The sequence below is a fragment of the Scyliorhinus torazame genome, chromosome 4, assembly GCF_047496885.1.
Source record: "Scyliorhinus torazame isolate Kashiwa2021f chromosome 4, sScyTor2.1, whole genome shotgun sequence".
NCBI lineage: Eukaryota > Metazoa > Chordata > Chondrichthyes > Carcharhiniformes > Scyliorhinidae > Scyliorhinus > Scyliorhinus torazame.
Window position 1 is genome coordinate 62256347 of NC_092710.1, and position 22799 is coordinate 62279145.

Genomic DNA, 22799 nt, shown 5'->3' on the forward strand with positions numbered 1-22799 from the left:
CATCCACATTATTTGAACACTGTATTGCACTCACCTTGTCAGAACACATCAGGTCATTGATCCTTTTGCTGTACTGCAACCACATACCCCACACCTGCTCTGTCCTCTGGAATTTCTGTCCATATTGATGGGCTAAGCTTATGCTCCTCCCATTCGGAGGGAACAGGACCTCCCTCTGAACCCGGGCAGCCTGGAGGAGCACCTCCAGGGAGGCATCAGTGAATTGAGGAGTATGCTTTAATTTGCCTCCTGTCAGTACAGTACCTTGTTCAGTAACCAGGGCTGCCTCGCTGGCCCCTCCAGAGCTGTTGCCTTTGAAAGTACTGCTAGCTGCTTTTAAATATGGCACGAGCCTTGCCTGAAGCAGGACCTCCCCTCCAGCAAGTGGTTACGGTCTGTAATGCAGTGCCTGTCATTGTGGGGGGAGACGCGTTCATTTGAAGTATTCCAAAGAGAATTGGACTGATTTCTGAGAAGGAAGAATGTGCAGGATTACGGGGATGATGCACGATCAATTGCACAAAGATTAAAGTTGGGTACAACTGTGGCATTATTACAGTCAGATGCGTGGCCTCCTGCTGCAGCTGGCGAAATGGCACGGCACTGGAGGTCATGCATATTTATACAGTTCTCCGTGGGCGGAACCAGCTGTCAGGAGCTACCGGCGAACATGTAGTGCAGGTCCTACCTTACATCTCCTATTACAGTGGTTCACCACATTCAACCCCTGTTATAAATGAGTCCGGCGGGGGTGACGTGAAACTATATACAATTAGTGCAATGGTAGGGAAAGAAAAGTCCATGTTGACGGTCCGGAGGCCGTCAAAGGTTCAGCCGGTCCGGTGCTTTGGTGCTTCGTTGGGAGCGGCGTAACGGTGGCGGCGAAGTCGGCGCTGGCGGTGGTGGAGGTGGCACCGATGACGGTGGTGGCGGTGCTGATGCTGGCCAATCTCCACCAGCTGGGGAACTCCGGGAGCGTGCAGAAGTCCTCTTCGTCCTCTTGTGCGGAAAAGGGGAGGGGGGGATGGTCTGGTGGGGTCAATATTGGCGGCGCGATGGGAGGTGGGGGGGGGGGCGCATTGGTTGGGGGTGGGGGGGGGGGCTGGTGTTGGAGTGGTACCTGACGGTGCCAGGTCACTGAGTGAGACAGTATCTTGGCGGCCGTCGGGGAACTCAACGTAGGCATATTGAGGGTTGGCGTGGAGCAGGTGAACCCTGTCCACCAAGGGGTCCGCCTTGTGGAGTCGGACGTACCTATGGAGAAGGACCGGTCCTGGAGCAGCGAGCCAAGTCTGGAGCGACACCCCGGATGTGGACTTCCTGGGGAAGGTAAAAACACGTTCCTGGGGTGTCACTCCCGACTTGGCTCGCTGCTCCAGGACCGGTCCTTCTCCGTAGGTACGTCCGACTCCACAAGGCGGACCCCTTGGTGGACAGGGTTCACCTGCTCCATGCCAACCCTCAATATGCCTACGTTGAGTTCCCCGACGGCCGCCAAGATACTATCTCACTCAGGGACCTGGCACCGTCAGGTCCAACCCCAACACACACCCCCACCAATGCACCCCCCCCCACCGCGCCGCCTGTGGTTCACCACAGGGGACAAGATGGGGGATTGACACCTAGTGAATTGCTCATTCAGAGAGCCCGTTCAGATGCCCTGTGCTAAATGGCCTCCTTCTGTTCTGTAACAGTTCTGCAGTTCGGCCTGAGTGGCTGGCTTCTCCTCCCCTGTCAGACTTTAATTGGCTGGTTCAGCCACTGATGTCTTCATAAGTGGAGTTGGTTAACTCGGTTGGTTCGGTGGCTAGAGTGTGATGTAGAATGACTTTAATGTTGAAGGTTAGATCCCCATTTCAGCTCTGGTAGTTTATGTACTCCTGACTCCTCCCACTTGTCCACGTTTGCTAAGTAAGAAATTGTCTTTCTCCAACAGAGAGCGATACAAATAGTCCTTTGTGAACTACGTTAAATTAACTAATCCTGTCCACACAGCCACTTCACAAGCTTGTGGTCCAAATATCAGTACATAGGGGCTTTTCACAGTAACTTCATTGCAGTGTTAATGTAAGCCTACTTGTGACACTAATAAAGTTTATTTATTACAACCTCGTCATTATCTTACACAAACTCCATTCTCGAGTCTCTCACCAACCCATGCGCCTCCCTGGTGAATCAAGGTAAGGACATGGGGATCTTGTCTTGCTCCAACACCCCTTTTGTCATTTAATCACTCCTGCAATTCCATCTTGTTCTTTCCTTGTCACTGCCCCCCATCTCTATATACCTGTTGTTTAAAACAATTTAATTTGCAGTTATTTCTCAGTTGAAAGCTCATGGAATTGAAACATTTCTCTCCTGGCAGGTACAGTCTGATCTGCTGAATGTTTCCACCCCATTCTATTTCAGATTTGCATCATCAATAATATTTTGCCTTCTGTATAAATGGAAATTGTGTTTTTAAGTACATTATCATTGTTAATAACAATTTTTTAGAAACATTGGGGATTTACCCTGATTCCTGTTACTTTTTTCTCGCTGATCCCCAGTCTGAATGAAAACGATCTCACAGATTCATGTGCTGAAGATCTAGCCTCTGCTCTCAGTGCAAACCAGTCACTGACAGATCTGGAACTGAGCAATAATAATCTGGGAGATTCAGGAGTGAAAATACTGACTGCAGCTCTGAGGAGTTCGGAATGTAAAGTGCAGAAACTGAGGTCAGTACAAGATTGTTTATAATGATTAGATATCTAGCAATACATGTTAGACACTGTTATTAGTATAATAAATAAAGTCTGTCCATTATTATCATAGTCAGTAATAGGGTCGTAACTTGCATGGGGTTGCAGTCAGAGCTTATTGCCACTCCACTCAGAATTATTTAGCCTGAAATGCAGCCGTATCTTCCTTCCAACTCAGGCCAGGTGAGAAAGGTGCAGTTGGTTCCCGAGTCCTTGAGTCGCGCAGGAGAGTCTAGGGTAAGGAAGCCACTCCCTGTGTTTTCTGGGGTTGAGAGGTTAATCGGGAAGGGCTGAGGGTAGAGTGTGGACGGCAGGGGTCCAGAGGTTCACTGCTATAATTGCCCAGAAGTTAGAAATGATTTTTAGAGTTGGAACTCTTTCTGGGTAACTATTACTCTAAGAATGTTGGAACCATCTGAAATTTGCAATTTAAATTGGAGTATCAGATGGTTTCCGTTGCAGGACAACTGCCCAACAGAACTGTCCAGGGTAATTACCATGCAATCCTTTGTGCGCAAATCTGGGGGTCTGAGGGGCAGGATTGCATTTTTGGGGTATCCCGCAGGGAGGACACCTGGGCTAAACGCCTGGGAGAACATATGGGCTCCAATCCGGCATTTTCACTGAACCCTGTTAGTTCTCTGACTGATCCCAAGCGAATGGGATGTCGGTCCCACAGACGTTTGTGCTGAGGTTCTGGTGGAATAATGTGACTCGTACCCTCTGAGGTCTCCCCTCCTCATCAGAGGTGGGTGGTTGTCCCTAATCATAGCAGGCCTTGATTTGTGAGAGGGTGAAGTGTGATTACATTCCAACATATCCTTCAGGCTATTCTATGTGACCGGTGATGGACATACGAGCACATGTTTTGTGATCACCTGAAAGTCTCTGGTGTCCATCCATTAGGCCACTCACTCTCTCAGCTCCACAACCCATCTCACCATCGTTGATTGCCCTCCCTGCCTCCAGTTATCCCTGCTCCAGCCCTTCACCTTCTGTGGGCATAAGGATGCAAGACCTTGATGCTGCAACCCTTCATCGTTCATTCCCTGACGTTGCGTCCTCTCTTCTCCCAAACTCATGGGTAGAATTTATAGTTGCTTGGGCAGACATAAGCCCAACCCGAAGCAGGTGAAATCATGCAAGACATCAGGCATTCGTCCCACAACATCGCACATTTGCAAGATATTTCAATCGGCGGGCACGCGTGAGGGTCAGAAGCATGCCCACTGGCAATTAAGCCCATTAAGGAGCCATTTGAAATATATTTGCTGAGACCTATATACTTTAAAAAAAAATTTAGAGTACCTAATTATTTTTTTTTCCAATTAAGGGGCAATTTAGCGTCCACCTAACCTGCACATCTTTAGGTTGTGGAGGTGCAACCCATGCAGACACGGGGAGGATGTGCAAACTCCACACAGACAGTAACCCGGGGCAAGGATCAAACCCAGGTCCTCAGCGCCGTGAGGCAGCAGTGCTGCCACTGCGCCACCATGCCACCCAAGACCTATCTACTTTTGCAGTTGGTGGGCAGGCCGATTGGCCAGGTGGCCTTTACATTTTAGCGACAATTTCACTCCAAGGTGGGATGAAATGTCGGGGCTGAAATAAAATTTGAAAGGGTTTCTGGGGACTAAGGTTTTTGTTTGAATATGCTGCCCCGACACAGTTTGCTGTATTCTTTCATTGGGATTAAATTTTTACAGGTCTACAGCTCCTCCTTGAGACAGCTCCATAACAGCTGTCCCCTTAAGCCAGCCCATGAGAGGCACCATTCCACATCGGCCCTCTTCCTAACCTCCCCAGAAGCCTTCCTCAGCACGTGTTTCATGTTGGCTGTCTGTTAATTGGCCAGCCAGTGTGCAATCGCAGCCAGAAGCGTATTTCATTCCAAATGTGTGCGCCCCATGGATGAAAACTTCAGGCCATATATTTCCATTGTTACTCACCCATCAAAGACACACACTAGCGTGTGCTGGTGCCAGCCTGACTGTCTATCTTGGCACAACCGGGATGCTCAAGTATCAGTCACGGCAGTGTGGGTATCAACTCTGACTGACCGCTACCTTCCAGAGAGGTTGGCATATTTCGAACAGCCAATGCTGCTGCCTGATCATTGCCAATGGCTATGTGAGCATGATATTTCTGTTAATTTTATTTGATCTATCAATTTTCCATGCAGTGCAACTAGTGACACAGGATTACAGTGTGGAGGGCTTGTCTTGCACCAGCACCAATATCACTTCAATTACACTTGCACTTTCATTTTGTTCTTGCCACCTTCCCATCGCCATTTCTCTTCACTTCAACCCTATCAACTGATTGCTTTTTCCCCCATTCTTATGTCAGCTCATCAATCTGTTTCTCCTTTCACATATATTGCTGAACTTAGTGAGCATTTCCAGAACATTTATTTATTTTTCACATTTATAGCATCATTTGTATTTTGCTTTTGTACTTCAAAATTGTGTTTCTTGAATGTTTCATGCTGAACATTATTATTATTATTGTTATTATTAATAGTGTTCTTTAAAATACAGGATATTGACTCTGATTCCTGTTATTTTTCTCCCTCTGATCTCCAGTCTGTCTGATAACACTCTCACAGATTCTTGTGCCAAAGATCTCTCCTCTGCTCTCAATGCAAACTGGATACTGAAGGACCTGGATCTGGGTTGGAATAAACTGGGAGATTCAGGAGTGAAATTTCTGTCTGAGGCACTGAGGAACCCGGACTGTAAAATACGGAAACTGCAGTAAGTACAAGATGGTGTGAGATTATGGCCTGAAATTTTCGCCTGTTGGACATGTGCACTTGTTGGGCCAGAAGCTGATTTCATGCTGGCTTTCCAATTAACCATGATGTGGCGATCCCGGGGTTGGACTTGGGTGGGCACAGTAAGCAGTCTTACAACACTAGGTTGAAGATCAACAGGTTTATTTGGAATCACTAGCTTTCGGAGGGTATCTAACCAGGAAAAGATCAGCAAAAACAAATGTGGGTTCATTCAAGTGGGGGGAGACAAATGTAGTCGTAATCGGGGATAGTGTAGTTAGAGACATAGACACTGTTCGCTGTGACCAGAATCAAGAGTCCCGAAGGTTGTGTTGCCTACCTGGTGCCAGAGTTCAGGACTTTTCATTTGGGCTGCTGAGGAACTTGGAGTAGATGGGGTCGATCCAGTAGTCCACGTAGGTACCAACGACTTGGGGAGAACAAGGATAGAGGTTCTGCTCAGGGAATATGAGCAGGTAGGGGCTAAGTTTAAAAAGGTGAACCAGAAAGGTAATCGTCTCCAGTTTACTGCTTGAGCTATGAGCTAATTGGCACAGGGTCAATAAGAATAAAGAGGTTAATGCGTGGCTCAAAGGTTGGTGTGGGAGAAATGGGTTTGAACTCATGGTACATTGGCACCAGTACTGGGGAAGGAGGGAGCTGTTCTGATGGAACGATTTTCACCTGAATCAAGCTGAGTACTGGTGAATCGCATAACTAGGGCTGCATAGAGGTCTTTAAACTAAATAGTGGGGGAGGGTTTAGTTTCATGTTAAATTAGAAAATCATTACGGGTAGCACGGTGGCTCAGTGGTTAGCACTGCTGCCTCACGGCGCTAAGGACCCGGGCTCGATCCCGACCCCGGGTCACTGTCCGTGTGGAGTTTTCACATTCTCCCCGTGTCTGTGTAGGTTTCACCCTCACAGCCCAAAGATGTGCAGGTTAGATGGATTGGCCACGCTAAATTGCCCCTTAATTGGACAAAAATATATTTGGGTATTCTAAATTTATTTAAAAAAAAGAAAATCAAGTTAAAGGAGAAGGTAGGAGTGGATGAGGGTATTGCTACAAGAAAACAAAAGGAAGGGGGAGAACGTGTGAATGTCACATTGCACCAAGGAATCAGACATGAGTAGGGAAATTTGATAATGGAGCAAATTTAAAGACTATGGGCGGATTCTCCGCCAGCGGGATTCTCCGTTCTGCCAGCAACGCACCCATGCCTGTGGGTTTCCGGGTGGCGTGGAGTGGCCACAATGGTAAATCCCATTGGCAGGTGGTAGGAACAGAGAATCCTGCCGTCAGTGAGAGTGTGCCACCAAGGAACACATGGCTGGGGGACCAGAGAAACCTGCCCTTTGTGTCTGAATGCACAAACCAGTCTGAGCAAAGGAGCAAAATAAATGAGTTAACAGTGCAAAAAGGGTTCAAGCCGGTTTAACACTCACCATGCCGTGAGGAAGCCGGAGCCGAACGAGGTGAGGCTCACCTTGACCGTTCGCCCGAGAATGCCTGGGTCTGCGGATGTGACCGTGGCCAGGCCACCGCCTGGGATTCAATCGCTCATTTCCTGAAGGACGCGCCGAGGTCATGGGTTCAAATCCAGGCCTCAGGATTCAAACCAAGAGCGAGACACCCGCACAATACAGAGTGCGAGAGAGAGAGATATGGGGGGGGGGGGGGGAGGGAGAGAGAGAGATGGGGGAGAGAGAGAGAGAGTGGGGGGGGAGGGAGAGAGAGAGAGAGAGATGGGGGGAGAGAGAGAGATGGGGGGAGAGAGGGAGAGATAGGGGGAAGGGAGAGAGAGATAGGGGGGGAGGGAGAGAGAGATGGGGGGAGGGAGAGAGAGATGGGGAGTCGAGGGAGGGAGAGAGAGATGGGGAGGGGGGAGGGAGATGGGGGAGGGGGAGGGAGAGAGAGATGGGGGAGGGGGAGGGAGAGAGAGATGGGGGAGGGGGAGGGAGAGAGAGATGGGGAGGGGGAGGGAGAGAGAGATGGGGGAGGGGGAGGGAGAGAGAGATGGGGGAGGGAGAGAGAGGAGGGGGGAGGGAGAGCGAGGAGGGAGAGGGAGAGCGAGATGGGGGAGGGAGAGAGAGATGGGGGGAGGGGGGAGGGAGAGAGAGATGGGGGGACGGAGAGAGATGGGGAGGGGGAGGGAGAGACAGATGGGGGAGGGAGAGAGAGAGGAGGGGGAGAGAGAGATGGGGGGAGGGGGGAGAGAGATGGGGGGAGAGAGAGAGAGATGGGGGGGGAGAGAGAGAGATGGGGGGGAGGGAGAGAGAGATGGGGGGGAGGGAGAGAGAGATGGGGAGTGGAGGGAGGGAGAGAGAGATGGGGAGGGGGGAGGGAGAGAGAGATGGGGGAGGGGGAGGGAGCGAGAGGTGGGGGAGGGGGAGGGGGAGAGAGATGGGGGGAGTGGGAGGGAGAGAGAGATGGGGGAGTGGGAGGGAGAGAGCGATGGGGGAGGGGAGGGAGAGAGAGATGGGGGAGGGAGAGAGAGATGGGGAGGGAGAGAGAGATGGGGAGGGAGAGAGAGATGGGGGGAGGGAGAGAGAGGAGGGGGAGGGAGAGCGAGGAGGGGGAGGGAGAGCGAGGAGGGGGAGGGAGAGCGAGGGGGGGGAGGGAGAGCGAGATGGGGGGAGGGAGAGCGAGTTGGGGGGAGGGAGAGAGAGATGGGGGAGGGAGAGAGAGATGGGGGGACGGAGAGAGATGGGGAGGGGGAGGGGAAGGGAGAGCGAGATGGGGGAGGGGGAGGGAGAGACAGATGGGGGGAGGGAGAGAGAGAGGAGGGGGAGAGAGAGATGGGGGGAGGGGGGAGAGAGATGGGGGGGGGGAGAGAGAGATGGGGGGGAGAGAGAGATGGGGGGGAGAGAGAGATAGAGGGGGGGAGAGAGAGATAGGGGGGGAGAGAGAGATAGAGAGGGGGGGGGAGAGAGATAGAGAGGGGGGAGAGAGAGATAGAGAGGGGGGAGAGAGAGATAGAGAGGGGGGAGAGAGAGATAGAGAGGGGGGAGAGAGAGATCGAGAGGGGTGTAGAGAGAGAGAGAGAGATAGAGATGGGGGAGAGAGAGATGGGGGGGGAGAGAGAGATAGAGAGGGGAATGAGAGAGGGGGGAGGACAGGGGAGGGAGTAGAGGGCAGGGGGAGAGAGAGAGGAGGGGGAGGAGGGAGACGGGGAGAGAGGGGGAGGGGGAGGGAGAGGGGGGAGGGGGAGGGAGAGAGAGATGGGGGAGGGGGAGGGAGAGAGAGATGGGGGAGGGGGAGGGAGAGAGAGATGGGGGAGGGGGAGGGAGAGAGAGATGGGGGAGGGAGAGAGAGATGGGGGAGGGAGAGAGAGGAGGGGGGAGGGAGAGCGAGGAGGGAGAGGGAGAGCGAGATGGGGGAGGGAGAGAGAGATGGGGGGAGGGGGGAGGGAGAGAGAGATGGGGGGACGGAGAGAGATGGGGAGGGGGAGGGAGAGACAGATGGGGGAGGGAGAGAGAGAGGAGGGGGAGAGAGAGATGGGGGGAGGGGGGAGAGAGATGGGGGGAGAGAGAGAGAGATGGGGGGGAGAGAGAGAGATGGGGGGGGAGAGAGAGAGATGGGGGGGAGGGAGAGAGAGATGGGGAGTGGAGGGAGGGAGAGAGAGATGGGGAGGGGGGAGGGAGAGAGAGATGGGGGAGGGGGAGGGAGCGAGAGGTGGGGGAGGGGGAGGGGGAGAGAGATGGGGGGAGGGGGAGGGAGAGAGAGATGGGGGAGTGGGAGGGAGAGAGCGATGGGGGGAGGGAGAGAGAGATGGGGGAGGGGAGAGAGAGATGGGGAGGGAGAGAGAGATGGGGAGGGAGAGAGAGATGGGGAGGGAGAGAGAGATGGGGGGAGGGAGAGAGAGGAGGGGGAGGGAGAGCGAGGAGGGGGAGGGAGAGCGAGGAGGGGGAGGGAGAGCGAGGAGGGGGAGGGAGAGCGAGATGGGGGAGGGAGAGCGAGATGGGGGGAGGGAGAGAGAGATGGGGGGAGGGAGAGAGAGATGGGGGGACGGAGAGAGATGGGGAGGGGGAGGGGAAGGGAGAGCGAGATGGGGGAGGGGGGAGGGAGAGACAGATGGGGGGAGGGAGAGAGAGAGGAGGGGGAGAGAGAGATGGGGGGAGGGGGGGAGAGAGAGATGGGGGGGAGAGAGAGATGGGGGGGAGAGAGAGATAGAGGGGGGGAGAGAGAGATAGGGGGGGAGAGAGAGATAGAGAGGGGGGGGGGAGAGAGATAGAGAGGGGGGAGAGAGAGATAGAGAGGGGGGAGAGAGAGATAGAGAGGGGGGAGAGAGAGATAGAGAGGGGGGAGAGAGAGATAGAGAGGGGGGAGAGAGAGATAGAGAGGGGGGAGAGAGAGATAGAGAGGGGGGAGAGAGAGATAGAGAGGGGGGAGAGAGAGATAGAGAGGGGGGAGAGAGAGATAGAGAGAGAGAGAGATAGAGATGGGGGGGAGAGAGATGGGGGGAGAGAGAGAGATAGAGAGGGGAATGAGAGAGGGGGGAGGACAGGGGAGGGAGTAGAGGGCAGGGGGAGAGAGAGAGGAGGGGGAGGAGGGAGACGGGGAGAGAGGGGGAGGGGAGGGAGAGGGGGGAGGGGGAGGGGGAGGGAGAGACAGGAAGGCAGAGGGGGGAGAGAGAGGGAGACGGGAGGGAGGGATACCGGGTGGGGGGGGGGGGGAGAGGGCGACGAGGGAGATGGGGGAGAGAGGGAGACGGGGTGGGGGGGGGGTGAGAGAGAAGGAGGTGGGTGTGAAAGAGGAGACGGGGTGAGAGAGAAGGAGACGGGGGGAGAGAGAGGGAAACGAGGGGAGAGAGGGAGACGGGAGGGAGGGGGGAGAGTGGGAGGGGGGGAGAGAACATAGAACAGTACAGGCCCTTCGGCCCACGATGTTGCACCGAAACAAAAGCCATCTAACCTACACTATGCCATTATCATCCATATGTTTATCCAATAAACTTTTAAATGCCCTCAATGTTGGCGAGTTCACTACTGTAGCAGGTAGGGCATTCCACGGCCTCACTACTCTTTGCGTAAAGAACCTACCTCTGACCTCTGTCCTATATCTATTACCCCTCAGTTTAAAGTTATGTCCCCTCGTGCCAGCCATATCCTTCCGCGGGAGAAGGCTCTCACTGTCCACCCTATCCAACCCCCTGATCATTTTGTATGCCTCTATTAAGTCTCCTCTTAACCTTCTTCTCTCCAACGAAAACAACCTCAAGTCCATCAGCCTTTCCTCATAAGATTTTCCCTCCATACCAGGCAACATCCTGGTAAATGTCCTCTGCACCCGCTCCAAAGCCTCCACGTCCTTCCTATAATGCGGTGACCAGAACTGTACGCAATACTCCAAATGCGGCCGTACCAGAGTTCTGTACAGCTGCAACATGACCTCCCAACTCCGGAACTCAATCCCTCTACCAATAAAGGCCAACACTCCATAGGCCTTCTTCACAACCCTATCAACCTGGGTGGCAACTTTCAGGGATCTATGTACATGGACACCTAGATCCGTCTGCTCATCCACACTTTCAAGAACTTTACCATTAGCCAAATATTCCGCATTCCTGTTATTCCTTCCAAAGTGAATCACCTCACACTTCTCTACATTAAACTCCATTTGCCACCTCTCAGCCCAGCTCTGCAGCTTATCTATATCCCTCTGTAACCTGCTACATCCTTCCACACTATCGACAACACCACCGACTTTAGTATCGTCTGCAAATTTACTCACCCACCCTTCTGCGCCTTCCTCTAGGTCATTGATAAAAATGACAAACAGCAATGGCCCCAGAACAGATCCTTGTGGTACTCCACTTGTGACTGTACTCCATTCTGAACATTTCCCATCAACCACCACCCTCTGTATTCTTTCAGCTAGCCAATTTCTGATCCACATCTCTAAATCACCCTCAATCCCCAGCCTCCGTATTTTTTGCAATAGCCTACCGTGGGGAACCTTATCAAACGCTTTGCTGAAATCCATATACACCACATCAACTGCTCTACCCTCGTCTACCTGTTCAGTCACCTTCTCAAAGAACTCAATAAGGTTTGTGAGGCATGACCTACCCTTCACAAAGCCATGCTGACTATCCCTGATCATATTATTCCTATCGAGATGATTATAAATCTTGTCCCTTATAATCCCCTCCAAGACTTTACCCACTACAGACGTGAGGCTCACTGGTCTATAGTTGCCGGGGTTGTCTCTGCTCCCCTTTTTGAACAAAGGGACCACATTTGCTGTCCTCCAGTCCTCTGGCACTATTCCTGTAGCCAATGATGACATAAAAATCAAAGCCAAAGGTCCAGCAATCTCTTCCCTGGCCTCCCAGAGAACCCTAGGATAAATCCCATCAGGTCCCGGGGACTTATCTATTTTCAGCCTGTCCAGAATTGCCAACACCTCTTCCCTACGTACCTCAATGCCATCTATTCTAGAAGGGGGAGGGGAGGGGGGGAGGAGGGGGAGAGGGGAGGAGGAGGAGAGAGGCCGACGGGGGGGGTGGGGGGGGGGAGGGAGAGACAGGAAGGCAGAGAGGGGGAGGAGGGGAGAAAGAAAAAACAGTGCAAAAAGAGACAAAGGGTTTGATCTTCTGATGATTACTGAGACATGGGCGTGATCTCCTGGCCACGTAGTGCCGGGCACGAAAATGAGCAGGACGGTTAGATAGTGGGAGAGGCTGAAATTGGGAACCTTACCAGTTGCCATCGGTTTCCAATCTAACCAGCCTGCTCCCGTTGGCGAGTTCAGGATCCCACTGCCATGTGGCGAGAAACCAGTAATTACCAATTTCCATTAACAGGAAAGATCTCCTATTGAACGGCCTACCGTGATCCAGGCTCTCCAGCGAGTGGTCACGGGGCACCTTTTAGAACAACTATTTAAAAACGTGAAGAGAACGAAGTGTGACTGCTGTGGGGATCTAAGGAGGTGAGAAGCTATCGCTGATAGCTTCCACCCAGGAGCACCGGGGGTGGGTGGGAGACCCAGTGGGGGATGGGGGAACAGGCTCGGTCGGAGGGGTGGGCCACCATCGTTGGGGGTGGGGTCACCCCTGGGCTGGCGGGTGAGGGGCGCACAGGGACCGCGGGTCTACCATGCCACCCCCCAGTATCGTGTATATCCATAATGGGGGCAGCTCCAACTGCAGCCTGTCTGTCCCACAGAACACCCCCAGGACAGAGCCCCATCCGTGGTAATATTGTGACGGTCACTTTAACCCCCACTGACCGTGGTGTGTGCTGGGCATACAGCTGGAGGCTATTGCTAATGTGGAATTGGTGATCCTAGTGATATGAGCACCTCACAGCTCCCATGTGGAATCCCATGGGTAGGCATTCCATGAAGCAGGAAGTTGTTACTACCTAGCATCCCTGTCAGGCTGTGAGGCCTGGATACTTGTCATGAACTCAAACGCATCAACACCACAGAGTCAACATTCGAACATCTGGGGACATCCCCGCAACCAGTAGATGGGTGTGTCGACCAGGGAGGGAACTGGTCAAGGTTACGTCTCCAGCTGGTGTCTGGGGTACAGGGTCCGGTGCCCAGGGGCCACTACTGCAGCCAAGGTTGCGTGTGCAAGGAATGTTGGATGGCACCCTGAGGGATGGCGGGGGTTGTGAGAGTGGAGGAGGCTGGGGGATCCAAGGATTTCGGGGTGGAACCAAAGCTGATTGTCAGTCTCCCACTCGCTCCAATTCCTTAGATATTACATTATGGATGATATATTGGGCCACGTCAAGCTGCCCTCATGGCAGCATTGGCAATCCAGGTGACCAGGCGTCGGAGAAGCTGGCGACAGCAGTGCCGACAAAGGCTCGAGACGGCGGGCCATGTACAGGGCCCCGCCCCACAACCTGAGGACCCAACCACCCAACAGACAAGGGATGGACCGTGAAAGGGAAGCTGGTGATGCAGCCGAGGTGCACAGGCGACAGCATGTGCCGCAGGAGGCTCTACCTCAGCACAGAGACGGTGTGGCACCTTTGCTATGTCCTTACGGATTTGGCACCACGTTGAGGAGGACACTCTCTCCTGGTGGCCGTCAAAGTCACCGCAACCTTGAATTTCTACTCTTCAGGATTATAAGGGTTTGAGTGGGCACTTGTGCGGCATTTCCCAACCAACAGCCCACAAGTGAAGTCACGGATGCCGTGTTTGCCCAGGCAGCTTGTAGGGGTTTCCTTCTCTTTACTCCACTTACAGGCCGGTGTTTGGGGGTCTGCCGATAGCTGTGAGTGTCTCTCTCCTACAAGCCTCGGAATTTCGAAGGCTGGGAAGGCCGCACTGGGGCAACTCCGCAGGAGAGCTGAACCAGGCTCACCGTTTGTATCTAACCGGTACCCTGATACTTATATCACACAGCTATCCCAGAACCACCACCAATGCCTGGGTGATTCTCTCTCTCGTCGGTGGGACAAACTGTCACCCTGTACCTCCTCCACTCGAGTAGTTCCCCAAGAGAGAGAAAAAGAGAGATCAAACTGTTTATGCCTAACCAGTAGTCTCCCTTGAGTGAGCGTTTTGAGCGCCCAGATCACCCTCGGTTCTCGACTCCGGAATTATGGTCAAGGATAAAAGTTGTGACTTTGCCAGAGCGTGTTAGTGAGAGGGAAAAAAAAAGGAACAAGACAGACTCCAAACGAGTTTCAAACTTACAATTTACTTAACAACACCAAAATCAACCTCTCCAATATCACATCACACATGAATAAAACTTATGCTTTATCTTATTACTACGGGAGAAAAATACTAACGGACACAACGAAAATCTTCCTTTACACAATTTTACAGATGAGCAAAAGATTACCGGAGTTTAAAACGCTACCCCCCTCCCTTGCCTCTACTCCTATCTTAGTTCGGGAACTTCAACAAGTTGGCTGAGGATACTTATAATCCTCTGTCGTCTCCGGGTGCTTCCTTCCTTGGGTTGAAAAGGGGGTGCAGGCTGGTCTTCCCTCGTGTCACGATTCTACAAAAACGAAAAAGCTTGCCCTGAAACTTACAGCTGCCTATATAAACTTTAACCTGGACCAAGCCCATCAAGGCAGCAAAATTCTTCACCACCGCGGGGATGCCCCAGGTCCAGCAGGTAATAAATGGCACTCATGTCGCCTTGCATGCGGCAGGCGGTCTGGGAGTGCCCTTCATCAACAGGAAGGGGTTCCGCTCCCTAAGTGTTCAACATGTATCGACCACCACCTGAAGATCATGCACGTGTGCACGCTTCCCAGAGAGTGTGCACATCAGCTACATCCTGGGCCAGTCGGAGATCTCAAGCACCTTTTAGGAACACCCCAGGGTGGCTGGATGGCCCTTGTGGAATAAGCGGTACCCACTTAGGACCTGGCTAATGATGCCAGTAAGGAGGTCGGTGACCGATATGGAGACCCAATATAATGAGGTCCGCCTGGCCACCCGGCTGTCATTGAGCGGTGCATCGTTGTGCTTATAATGCGGTTCTGATTCCTCAAACGCTCTAGTGGTGCACTGCACTACAACCCACAGAGGGATACGTGCTTTGTGGTGGTCTGCTGTACCCTCCACAACCTGGCACAGCAGAGGGACGATGTGTTGGAGGTGGAGGAGGACTTGCCACCACCTCCAAGGAGTTGGCCGAGGAGGAGCTGAGCCAGGACGGGTATGAGCCAGGGATGACCAGCAGGAGGACGGAGAACAGGCAGTGGCCGTGAGGGTGCGGCATGCCCAAAGGACCAGGGAGGCCATCATCCTCACCCGCTTCTCATAGGTCGTGGTTTCGTCCATCATCTCTCCCTCTCCCACCCACCGTTCCCCCCCCCTGGACCATTCTGCAACCACCTACCCATTACCTGCCGCTTACCCCTCCCCCAATCGCCCAGTTCCACTCTCTAGGGTCTGTGTTACATCACTCCAGGGTGATAGGCCTGTGTCAACACTGTCAGCGGGTCAATATACGAGGCAGGAGAGTGATGATAACCCGCTGTGAGCTGAGCTCTGGTGCCCCACAATCTGTGCTATATTCTGACTGTTGAGTGCATGCTCACACCCATCACCTGCACGCAGTATGCCTTGGGGGAGGGGGTGGGGCAAATCTAGTTGCTGGGATCTCGTGGGGCTGGGACCAGGGGAGGGTCAAGGACAACTGGGGAGGGGGGGGGGGGGGTTGCAGGTCCTCCTCCAGTGCGGAATAACGGAATGGCATGACTACAAACTATTCCAGTGTCACTGGCCATCTCATGCCCCTCCCTGGTGACTTAAGGCAAAGGCATGGGGATCCTGTGCTATTGGCTTGTCCCATCATTCCTTTTGTCATTTAATAACTCCTGCAATTCCATTCTGTTCTTTCCTTTCTCCCACTATCATCCACCCCCAGCAACTGGAATTGCTTAAAGCCTGTCATTTCCCAGTTCCAATGAAAGCTGAAATTATTTTTTCCAAATAGAGTAACCAATTATTTTTTTCCAATTAAGGGCCAATTTAGCGTGGCCAATCCACCTACCCTGCATATCTTTGGGTTGTGGGGGTGAAACCCACATAGACATGGGGAGAATGTGCAAACTCCACACGGACAGTGACCTTGAAAGCTGTAATGATACTCTGCCATTCTCTCTCTTCACAAACACTTGCCTGGCCTGCTGATTTTTTGCAACATATTCTATTTATATTTCATTTACAGCATTAATAATATTTTCCTTCCATTCTGAATGAAATATGTGGTGTTTTTTTTACTGTCTCATACTGTATGTTATTATTGTTATTAATGAACAGGGGATTTATTTACCCTGATTCCTGTTACTTTTCTTCCTTTGGTCCCCAGTCTGTATGAAAACGGCATCACAGATTCTGGTGCTGAGGATCTTGCCTCCGCTCTCAGTACCAAGGAGTCACTGACACATCTGAACCTGCAGGCAAACTCCTTCACAGACCAATCTGCCCCCGCTCTCCGTCACCTCATACTGAACTGCAGCAATCTGTGCCAGATCAAGTGAGTGTTTGTGTTAATTTTTAGTGTTGCAATTAAAATATAAATGGGATTTTAAAATATAAATTGGCCTGAATCTTCCAAGCAGCGGCAATGATAAGTGGATTCTCTGATACTACTGCATATTTATTTTGGGATCTTCAGCACGGTGACTCCAGAGGTCCCCGTCAGCAAAGAGATGGGACTCACCCTATTTACAGCACTAGCTGCCATATGGTAATGTTAAAGGACCAGCCTTTTAATTACTGTTAGTTAATGACTGAGTAAGAGGGTTTGCCGAAGGGGTGGGAGAGAAAGGTAAGTAAGTGAATGGTTGGGGGTGTTGGAAGCGTGCCTGGGGAGTAGTTGTATCAGGTCATGTTGTTAGTTGGGGGAACGCGAAGGCAGTAGGGAGATAGGTAGTCTGGGATGGTTAGGGGACTGGGTGTGATGGGTTTTGAATGAGGTAGGGAAAGGTGGTTGGATCAGTGGGGACAGTGGGTCAGTCTGGGGGTTAATTGGGATGGCTCAGCGGCGTAGTCAGGTCTGAGGTTAGTTGATTGGGTAGTCAAGTTGGGCGTTTAGTCAGAATTGGTCGGGGTGCCGGGCAGCACGGTGGCGCAGTGGTTAGCATTGCTGCCTCACGGCGCCGAGATCCCAGGATCTATTGCGGCTCTGGGTCACTGTCCGTGTGGAGTTTGCACATTTTCCCCGTGTTTGCGTGGGTTTCGTCCCCACAACATAAAAGATGTGCAGGGTAGGTGGATTGGCCACACTAAATTGCCCCTTAATTGGAAAAAATGAATTGGGTACTTGATAGATCTGTACCTTGGTCAATATATCTTATGTGTCGCCCACGATACATTACTCATTAGAACTACAAAACTGAGCTTCAAGCGTGAAGTAAATTCAAGCTTTATTCAGTTGTTTTGCAGATGTCTCTTATCAAGTCAGTTTGCTTGCAAATACAGAGTTTTTAAAAGTTCATTTTGTCCAAGCAAATACAGATGACTGAGTCATATTTAATACAAATTACAGTTCTTGATGATTTCTTCAAATTAAAAAACACGATACAGAGAAGTTGAAAATAAACAAAATCGCTTCTTCAGAGCAAAACGCAGGAAATAGTTAAAGACAGGAAATTGCTCATAATCGGCACCTATTTTTAAAGGTATTTGCTATTGCTAATGTTCTGTCCCCTTTCTGTCTGTGATTGGGTCATAATCATTACAGTTCATTTCATTCAACAGAAATGACTGTCTATCAGATTTTTAGCATCATTTCATTCCCATCACTCTTTATCAGGTCTCATGGCCACTGAACTAGGAACTTTGCCCAGATGCATATATAACAAATGTGTGTGTCTGGATGTCAAAGTCAATATTTTCCCGCTTCTGTGAGAGAAAAACTCAACACACTGGTTAAGACAGAATAACAAGCTTTATTTTCGAAAACAACTGCTATCAGTAATGGCTGAAACTTGAAGTCAGAGGGCAGTCAACAAAACTGCTCAGTCTGTCACAAGTTCCGCGATTTTCGCGGAGAATTAGTGCAATATTTATACATTAACTTTATCAAGATTATGTGACAACAGTATGGTCAGGAGTTTGATCGGAAATACAAACGGAAGCAAAGACCAGACCATGTTTGGTCATATCACTCATACCATTATTTAGTCCTCGGAGGGAACATTGAAAGGCCATAATAGATTTGTTTCTTCCTGAACCTATCTTTGTTTTAAATTCCTACGGCCCTGGGTTATGACGAATTAGTTTTATCAGGAGTTGCCAAGGTCTGGTGTTTTGGAATGGCTCGACCTTCGCTGATCTTTTCAGACTTCAAGTTATGCAGAGTTGGCCTATGGCCATACAGCTCTGAAAATGGTTAGGGCAGCATTCTTTACCTGGGCCTGGGGAGCTGGAATGAGCAGTTTCAGTCTTTCTTGTATAGTATCAAACCTTTTGACCAGTCTTCCCATTTACCAGTTTTCCCATTATGCCATTACTTAATTCGTACCATATCACATGGAGTTTTAATCTGATCATTCTCATGGTGTTCAGCAGTTTTCAATGCCTGCCTGTTTGAATTGTGTGAACTTAGTGGAGCCATTTTGAGCCTAAATCACTTTAAAAAGCCATTTGATTTTGAAGCTTTTCTTCCTTTTAAACTTATTATATATTAAAACTAGATTTCTATCAGTACTCTAAATGTTAAAAAAATAAAAAAGAATTGGTCGGGGTGCAGTTGTGGGGAGGTCAGGAGGTAGTTGGGTTGTTGAGATGGTTGGGGCTAGTTGGATCGAAATGGGGTGCTAATCGGGTGATTTCCGTTAGTATTTTGGTGGGGGGGGGGAGAAGGTGGTATGATTGGGGTCTTGGTTATGGAGTTATCCAGGTATTAACTTGGATTTACAATGTCTAACATTTCGCACACAATCGATTCTAATGAGAAACGGTACTGGATTCGCGATTGCCACTCAGGATGCTGACAAACTGCAGCCTCATATAAACACTGCACTCTGCACACACAACGTCCCAGCCAACTCGATGTCAACAAGACATGCGGCCCCACGATTTTCGTACGCTGGGCTAGAGACCCTGCTGGACACGGGAAGGAGGTTGCCATTTACCGTGCCTGGACGTAGGTGGCAAAGGCAGTGAGCGCCACCAGCAACACCGTCCAAAGCGGCCAGCAGTGCAGTAAAATCTGCACAACCTCCTCAGTGCAGACAGGGTGCGGAGGCAACACTGTGCCCCTGGCATTACCCCCTGTCCCACACACCTGTAACCCTACCTTCCCCACCGCATTTCCACTCCCCTCCCCTTCTCCCCACCTGGAGGGTGGCCGAACCCCCACCCTGCACCACATGTTGGTACCCATACTGGCCACCAGGTGCCCAGGCCACTTAAGCCATCAGCTACCCAACTTCTGGGCTGCATGCGTCGGATTGTCTGTGGTATATGTATTACGGTACCTGATAGGCTAAAGCACCATTGGTGGAAACTATGCTTTCTATTGGTTAGAGTGTATGATAGCTCCGCCCTGGTAGACAGGGTACAAGAACCCGTGCCGCCCCAGCAGCCCTCATTCTGTACCTGAGCTGCTGGGGGAAACATCTAGCTTAATAAAGCCTTCAGTTGGACTACAACCTCGCTTTAGTGGTCATTGATCGTGCATCAATTTAATAAGCTAGATTTTTTTAAGAAGAAACGATGGAGCTCCGAATCAAGCCGGAGTGTCTGCAACATAGCCCCCACACGGTGAACTCAGCGGCAATCTTTGAGCACTGGCTGGCGTGCTTTAAAGTGTATCTCGAGACAGCTGAAAACGCACCCACGGGAGAGCAGAAACTGCACGTCCTGCACTCAAGGGTGAGCCCGGAGATTTACACCTTCATCGAGGAAGCGGAAGACTTTGATGCAGCAATAGAGCTGCTAAAAGGACACTATATCCGCCCGGTAAATCAGGTCTACGCCCGGCGCCTGCTTGCAACAAGGCGACAAACCCCTGGGGAATCGCTGGAGGAATTCTACTGTGCACTCTTGGTGTTGGGCAGAAGCTGCGGCTGCCCGCACGTTTTGGCGAGCGAAAACGTGAAACTCTTAGTCCGGGACGCTTTCGTGGCAGGTATGCTATCGTCACAAATCCGCCAGCGCCTGTTAGAAAAGGACACCCTGGGTCTCAGGGAGTCACAGACCCTTGCAGGCTCCCTGGACGTGGCCTCCAGGAACGCCCGCGCTTGGGTTCCCGACCGTGCGGCAGGCCCCTGGGCAGCGTGGAACCCCTCCGCGGCCGACCCCGAGACTTCCCCCCCATTCCCCTACAGGCCTGCACTGCAAGGCGGCCTGGCAACCCCGAGGGGCCAGGCTGCTACTTTTGCGGGCAGGCCAAGCACCCCCGCCAGCGCTGCCCAGCCCGTGCATCCACCTGCAAGAGATGCGGCAAAACGGGCCATTTCGTGGGGGTATGCCTGGCCCGAGCGGTGGCCGCGGTCTCCAGCGGCGAATGTGGACCGCAACCACAGACTTCTCCACGGGCCCCATGCGGCCAGCGGTCGCCGCCACCTCCATGTCCCATCTTGTGCAGCCATCTTGTTCCGCGGACGCCACGTTGGAGGGATGGGCGCTGCCATTTTGTGCACCCCCAACCATGTGCGACCAATGGGAGACGCCATCTTGGATGAACCCCCAGGGCCCCAGCTCGGCTGACCACACACTGCCCGAACAGAACTCTCAACTGCTGCGATTGGCCTCGGTGACTCTGGATCAGTTTCGGCCTCGAACACTCTCAACAGCTACAACGACCGTATTCTTCAACGGGTACGAGACGTCCTGCCTAATCGACTCTGGGAGCACGGAGAGCTTCATACACCACCACACGGTAAGGCACTGTTCTCTCCTCATCCACCCCGTTAATCAAAAAATCTCACTGGCCTCCGGTTCACACTCAGTAGAGATAAAGGGGTTTTGTGTAGCAAACCTCACAGTCCAGGAAAGGGAGTTCAAAAATTTCCATCTCTACGTCCTTCCCCACCTCTGCGTGGCCACACTCCTAGGTTTAGACTTCCAGTGTAACCTTCAAAGTCTGACCTTCCAATTCGGCGGCCCTATACCCCCCCTTACTGTCTGCGGCCTCGCGACCCTTAAGGTCGACCCGCCTTCCCTGTTTGCGAACCTCAACCCGGATTGCAAACCCGTCGCCACCAGCAGTAGACGCTACAGTGCCCAGGACCAGATCTTTAGTAGGTCAGAGGTCCAAAGGCTACTGAGGGAAGGGGTCATTGAAGCCAGTAACAGCCCCTGGAGAGCTCAAGCAGTGGTGGTAAAGACCGGGGAGAAGCATAGGATGGTCATCGACTACAGTCAGACCATCAACAGGTTTATGCAGCTGGACGCGTACCCTCTCCCCCGCATATCTGACCTGGTAAACAGGATCGCGCATTACAAGGTCTTCTCCACGGTGGATCTCAAGTCTGCCTACCACCACCTCCCCATCCGCACTAGTGACCGCAAATACACTGCCTTTGAGGCAGGTGGGCGGCTCTATCACTTCTTAAGGGTTCCCTTCGGTGTCACCAACGGGGTCTCAGTCTTCCAGCGCGAGATGGACCGAATGGTTGACCGGTACGGTTTACGGGCAACATTCCCGTATCTCGATAATGTCACCATCTGCGGCCATGACCAGCAGGACCACGACACAAACCTCCAAAAATTTCTCCAGACCGCTAAAATCCTGAACCTTACACACAACAAGGATAAATGCGTGTTTAGCACCGACCGTCTAGCCATTCTCGGTACGTAGTGCGCCCCCTTATGGAGTTCCCCCTCCCTCACTGCTCCAAGGCCATGAAGCGCTGCCTAGGGTTTTTCAGTTACTACGCCCAGTGGGTCCCCAACTACGCGGACAAGGCCCGTCCCCTGATCCAATCCACAGTTTTTCCCCTGTCGCTAGAGGCCCGTTAGGCCTTCAGCCGCATCAAAGCAGACATTGCAAAGGCCACGATGCAGGCCATCGACGAGTCCCTCCCCTTAAAGGTCGAGAGCGATGCATCCGACGTAGCTCTGGCGGCCACCCTCAACCAAGCGGGCAGACGTGGCCTTCTTCTCCCGTATCCTCCATGCTTCCGAAATCCGCCACTCCTCAGTCGAAAAGGGGCTGGTTTAGCACAGAGCTAAATCGCTGGCTTTGAAAGCAGACCAAGGCGGGCCAGCAGCACGGTTCAATTCCCGTACCAGCCTCCCCGAACAGGCGCCGGAATGTGGCGACTAGGGGCTTTTCACAGTAACTTCATTTGGAGCCTACTTGTGACAATGAGCGATTTTCATTTCATTCATTTCAAATGGAGTTATAGGCCCCGACCCTGAACGCATGCGCCCCCTTATGGAGTTCCCCCTCCCTCACTGCTCCAAGGCCATGAAGCGCTGTCTAGGGTTTTTCAGTTACTACGCCCAGTGGGTCCCCAACTACGCGGACAAGGCCCGTCCCCTGATCCAATCCACAGTTTTTCCCCTGTCGATAGAGTCCCGCCAGGCCTTCAGCCGCATCAAAGCAGACATTGCAAAGGCCACGATGCACGCCATCGACGAGTCTCTCCCCTTAAAGGTCGAGAGCGATGCGTCCGACATAGCTCTGGCGGCCACCCTCAACCAAGCGGGCAGACGTGGCCTTCTTCTCCCGTATCCTCCATGCTTCCGAAATCCGCCACTCCTCAGTTGAAAAGGAGGCCCAGGCCATAGTAGAAGCTGTGCGACATTGGAGGCATTACCTGGCCGGCAGGCGATTCACTCTCCTCACTGACCAACGGTCGGTGGCTTTCATGTT

General features: G+C 52.2%; 1 protein-coding gene across 6 annotated transcripts in view; it reads left to right on the forward strand.

The window, feature by feature from the left end:
- Positions 1–22799, forward strand: part of LOC140410257 (NACHT, LRR and PYD domains-containing protein 3-like) — a 159627-nt gene that overhangs the window by 131462 nt on the left and 5366 nt on the right. For all 6 annotated transcript variants that reach the window (XM_072498218.1, XM_072498221.1, XM_072498220.1 and 3 more), the window contains 3 exons: positions 2550–2720; positions 5333–5503; positions 16335–16502. In XM_072498218.1, coding sequence (XP_072354319.1) covers positions 2550–2720; positions 5333–5503; positions 16335–16502 — 510 coding nt within the window. The remainder of the gene's footprint in view (positions 1–2549; positions 2721–5332; positions 5504–16334; positions 16503–22799) is intronic.